This window comes from Agelaius phoeniceus, unplaced genomic scaffold (genome assembly GCF_051311805.1).
Source record: "Agelaius phoeniceus isolate bAgePho1 unplaced genomic scaffold, bAgePho1.hap1 Scaffold_108, whole genome shotgun sequence".
Lineage (NCBI taxonomy): Eukaryota > Metazoa > Chordata > Aves > Passeriformes > Icteridae > Agelaius > Agelaius phoeniceus.
In genome coordinates this window covers 713,140-718,573 of record NW_027509874.1, presented here as the reverse complement: position 1 = coordinate 718,573, position 5,434 = coordinate 713,140, and the positions used below count along the sequence as shown (strand labels likewise).

General features: G+C 60.8%; 1 protein-coding gene across 1 annotated transcript; it reads left to right on the top strand.

Annotated features, from left to right (window-relative positions):
* The first annotated feature begins 335 nt into the window (after positions 1–335).
* LOC143692804 (serine/threonine-protein kinase pim-1-like) lies at positions 336–3,753 on the top strand. Its single transcript, XM_077173035.1, is given in 7 exon segments — positions 336–351; positions 1,637–1,704; positions 1,707–1,871; positions 1,992–2,042; positions 2,247–2,613; positions 3,228–3,404; positions 3,647–3,753. Coding segments are annotated over 7 exon segments (951 nt in total).
* Positions 3,754–5,434: the final 1,681 nt, after the last annotated feature.

Here is a 5,434-nt window from a genome sequence, read left to right as displayed (position 1 = left end):
ATGTACATAATGTACATCTTTGAGTCTGTGGTTAGAAAACATAGCTATGTAGCCTGACTGCAAAGCCTAGGCTCAGGGAAACTGATTCAGTGAAGGACAGAGATGGGGGGGGGGGGGGGGGGGGGACACGGGACAGGACAGAGGGTGATAAAGAGGGACAGAGAGACTGCTGTGAAAGCACATCAACCTGACCTAAGAATTCTTTCTGATAAAGAAGAACTAGTGGCAAATGTCACGCAAAATTTGTAAAAATGAATATGTATGAACCTATTGTGAAATTGTATGGATATGTATTTGAGAGGGATAAAAGGGACCTGAAGTTCCCAGAGGTACGCATGCCTTTTAAGGAGAGTAATCTCTGCATGCATCCGGCACTGTAATAATAAACATACCGGCTTTACAACTTTCACAAAGTTGTGGAGTTTTTGGCTATCTCCGCAAATCAGACCCCTTTTGGAGGTTTCCTCCCCAAATTTGCCCTAAGCCAGCACAGTCATCATGAAAATTTCACCAGTGGCATAATTTCCTGCTGGCAAATCTTGTGACAGAAGCTTGACCTTGTTCTCCATGAGACATTCTTGGGAAGAGAGACAGGAGAAGATTCCTGGAAAACTGAAACAGCTTTCCAGAAGTGAAATGAAAATGAAAGAAACAATCCAAGATCTTTTCCTCTATTTATTTCTATGCTCCCCTTTTCCATGTTGCACTACTTCTCCATCCCAGGAATTCCAGATGCACCACACCTCTAAGATCGGTGACTTAGTGATTTTTACACACTCGAAAATACCATGAGCCACATACAGAGTTTTCCTTCCCCTGGTTTTACTGGAAGGCAACACTGGAGATGTAAGTGCAGTGCTGGGGTCAGGTAGGAATCCTAGCCCAAGGGAAGGTGTCCCGACAGTGTTTACCCCTCAGCAAGGCCAATGCAGAGCAGCAAGCGAGGGGATTGCTGTGCCAGTGTGCAGGAGTCAGGGCTCTGCACCTGGGCTCAAGGCTGCAAAGTTCCCGTGTTTGGACAGACTCAGGGGCTGTGCCCGGGGCGCGCGGGGCTCGAACGTGGGGCTCGTGGGGCGAGCGGGGAACGGACACGGGGACGAACGGGCCCGGTGCTTCAGTTGCAGCGGCGGCAGCAGCAGCGGCGGCAGCAGCAGCAGCAAAACAGATATTCTAGAGCACTCTTTCTCTTTCTCTCTTTCTTCCTCTTACTCTCTCTTTCCCGCTGTCGGGCACCCTTCTCTCGGGGTCCCTTGCCCGGCGTCCCTCTCCTCTCCCCGCCTCCCTCTCCCCTGCCGGGCCGGGCCATGCCTCCGGCCCGCCCCCGGCCCCGGTCGGGGCTGCCCCGTGCCCGGCCCCGGCCGTCCCGCCGCGCTCTCGCCTCCGCCCGGCTCTGGCCGTGCTGGCGGTGGCGCTGCTGGGCGGGCATCAGTGCCTGGTGCGGGGGCGGCATCGCCGCCCTTCGGCTCCGCCTGGCCCGAGCCCGGCTCCGGCCGCGACGTGAAGTCCCGTCCCGATCCCGGCCCCGGCCCCGGCCCCGGCTCCGGCTCCTCCCGGGGCCTGCGGAGGACACACGCGGGGCGGCCGCTCCCGCCGCCTCCGCTGCGGCTTCCCCGGCCCGAGCTCCGCCGCTCGGCAGCGCGGCCGCCGGCCCCGAGCCGCCGGGGCCCGGGGCGGGTGGGGATGCCCGGCCCGGGCCGCTCGGGGAGCGCTCGGGGGCCGTTGCTGGCCCCGGGCCGAGCGCTGACAGCCGCGTCTCGCCCGCAGGGAAGGCGCACGAGGCCCTGCAGGAGCGGTACCGAGTGGGTTCGCTGCTGGGGCGCGGTGGCTTCGGCAGCGTCTGCTCGGGGACGCGGCTCTCGGACGGCGCCCCGGTGAGCGGCGGGGCCGGCGGCGGGCGGAGGGGGAGGAGGAAGAGGAGGAGGAGAAGGGCGGAGGATGGGGCTGGGCAGGACGGGCGGCGAGCTCAGCCCGCTGCTCTCCCTCGCTCGCAGGTGGCCATCAAACGCGTGCCGCGGGATCGCATCCGGCACTGGGACGAGCTGGTGAGTGAGCGGGGCCAGCGGCAGCAGCCGGGCCGGGCCGGGCGGTGAGGAGCCGGGGCCCGGCAGGGTGGGAGCCGCCGGGAGCCCTGCGGGGAGAGCGGGCGTGGGCTGAGCGGGGCGTGCAGAGCGTCCCGGGCTGGCTGAGGGCTCCCAGAGTCCCGGCACGGCCTCAGCCCCACTGACGGCACCGCGCTCCTCCCGCAGCCCGACGGCAGCAGCGCGCCGCTGGAGATCGTGCTGCTGGCCAAGGTGTCCCGTGGCTGTGCCGCTGTCATTCGGCTCCTGGAGTGGCTCGAGCTCCCCGACAGCTTCCTGCTGGTGCTGGAGCGTCCGGAGCGGTGCCAGGAGCTCTCGGGTTTCCTGGCGGAGCGGGGGTTCCTGCCCGAGGAGGAGGCGCGGGCGCTGTTCCGCCAGGTGCTGGAGGCCGTGCGGCACTGCACCGCCTGCGGGGTCCTGCACAGGGACATCAAGCCCGAGAACATCCTGCTCGACCTGGCCAGCGGGCAGCTGAAACTCATCGACTTTGGCTGTGGCGCCTTCCTCCAAGACACAGCCTACACCCAGTTTGCAGGTGAGCCCTCCAGGGGATGCTCCTGGGCATCTCATGGCCCAGCCTGGGTGCAGCACCGGGGCTTCCCCCTATTGCAGCCGGGATGGGATTGATGCTGGAGCCGAGTTGATTTGGGTGGGGTGTGAGGGGGGCCAGCTGCCAGCCCTGCCGACAGCCTTCAGCACCCACTGTGGCCTGGGCTGGGGCTGGAGCTGGGGCAGCCAGCCCGACACAAACCCCCATGGGGGTAGCAGAGAGGGGGGTCTGACCCCGTGCCCTGGATGGTTTGGTGTGCAGGCGAGGAAGGGCTTGGACTGCTCTGCTCCCCTTGTTTGCCTTGGCTTATTAACATTTTTGGGGGCCATACAGGTGGGGAGGAGAGTGGGTTTTCTCCACCACTGAGTGGGTTTCTCCTTTGTGTGTCATGGTTGGGCCTTCCCAGGGTTTCTGCTGCCCTCTTCCAGCACCAGTGGCTTCTTTTCCAGCCCCGAGTTTGTACACAAGTCCCAGGTGCTGGTGAGAGGGCAGCGCTCACCCTGTGTGGCTCTGGGGCAGCCCCCGCATGGCCAGGGATGCTGGGGCCAGGCTCTGGGAGCAGCAGCATCCCCCTGCTGAGCTGTGTCTGTGTTCCACAGGAACCCTGTCCTACAGCCCACCAGAATGGATCCAGCACCAGCGCTACCACGGCGAGGCAGCAACGATCTGGTCCCTGGGCCTCCTGCTGTGCCACCTGGTCATGGGGAAGCACCCGTTCAGGAGGGGCCAGGAGATCATCCGGGGGCGGATCTTGTTCCCACGATGGCTCTCTCAAGGTGGATCCTCATCTCTGGGCACGGAGGGAATCCCAGTGCTGGGAGACAGCAGCGGGCTCGTGGGCATCCTACTCTGGCAGCTGCTGAGGAGGTGGCACAGGTCCTGCTCTCCTGCTCTCCTCCAAACAGAGCGTCCATGGGGAAGTTTAGGCCCAGCTCTGGGCACACCCAGCATGGCCTGGGCATGGGAACAGGGGGGCAACTTCTCCAGCTGACTGGTGATTTCTGGTTTCTCTCCCCAGAGTGCCAGGATATCATTAAGAGGTGTTTGTCCATGCAACCCTCGGACAGGCCATCCTTAGAAGAGCTTTTCTGCCATCCTTGGGTGCAGGGTGTTCCTCTGCCCTAGAAGATGAGAGAGATCCACGTGCACAGTCGGATCCAGGGCCTGGCAGGTACCAGCTCCACACATCTCTTGGCAATCAGTGGCAAAGCAAACCAGGCTGGTTTTGTCCTGCCTGTAGCTCTGAGCAGGGGTCAGCAGAAGGGAACACGCAGCTCTTGGGCTGGAGCTGAGCTGGAGACCTGGGGTGGCAAGCACTGGTGGCCACCATACCCCTGGTTTTGTTTGTCTGGTTCATGGATGGCTGGGGCCCTGGGCAGAGCCCTGACAGCCTGGTCTGGCCCCAGGGAAGGAGAAGGAGCCCCTGGAGAAGCTGTACCAGGTGGGGCTGCTGCTGGAGACACCAAGGACAAGCTCAAGGATGACAATCTCTTCCTCGGCCTGGCCAGCTGAAGATGATGGACTTGGATTCTGGCACCCTCTTCAAAGCCAGGCTCCAGGCCCAATTTGCAGGTGAGTCCACAGGCAGGGGGATGCTCCCAGATCTGAGCCTGGCACGGCCTGGCCGGGCACCAAAGGTTCCCCCTTTGCTGGGGCAGATGCAATGAATTCTTCAGTCGCTCCCCAGCTGCTTTTTGGCTCTGGGCAGCTGCTGAGGGCTGGATGTGCCATGGCTGGCTGCAGGCTGGGCACATGTCCTGCCCTCCTGCTCTGCTGCCAAAGGCAGCAGGGATAGGCAGCTCTGGGCACAGCTCTGGGCACAGCCAGCATGGCCTGGGCACCGCAGGCCTTGGCACAAGGGCACAGGAGCCCTCAGCTGACGGGCGGTTTCTGCTTTCTCTCCTTGCAGCCGGGCTCTGTGGGTACTGAGGCTGCTCTGGGCTCTGCCAGGGCTCTGCTGGGCTCAGCCCTGGGCCCAGCTGGGCTGGCTCTGCCCTCACATTGCTCTGACAGCTCTGCATCAGACGAGCCCGTTGCGAGCACAGCGCCTGAGCTTTCTGTTTTGGCAGGTGAGTGAGACTCTGCTGCAGGCCCAGAGATTGCAGCTGAGGACACACATCCAATTGGCAAGGACCTAAATACTCCACAGTCCCAGCTGAACGCCTGGATCTCCCCAGAATGTTCTGTCTGTCCCACTCTTCATTCCTTTTTGGCTGGAATTGTGCAATTGCACTTTCTTCCTCCTCTAGAAGTGCCTGAGTGGGCCAAAGCTGGCGAGTGGGCCGTGCTCCTGAGGCAGTGCAGTCTGGAGGTGATGGATGGAGAATTGCCCTTCTGCACTGCCAAACCAGAGCAAAAAGCTGTCAGTGGGACTTGGTGTCTTTAAGAAATCCCTGACAGTTTCAACAGGAATGTGCAGCTCATTTCCAGGCTGAGAAGGAAGGGCATCTTCTAAAGGATTTGGGCTTTGACAGAGTTTCCATTCCCAGTCCTGCTTGGAGCTGGAAGGGCACAAAGCAATTTCCTCTTGCTTTACAACAATTTCACCACATTTGATAAAAACAATGTTGGAAACAAACCCCAGAATCTTTTTTAAAAAGATTACTGAGGCCAGTAACATGCATCAATGCCATCAGCACATTTATAAAGTAAATACCTGAGTTCTCTTTTTCAAAATATCAGTTATAGAATATTAATCCCGAGGTTTCTGGGTGGGACGTGCCTGGCTTCGTCTAGCCCTTGCTGCTGGACCAAAGGCAGCAGCTGTGGTGTTTCACCCCAGAGATACCTTTGGCCAGCTGGGTGC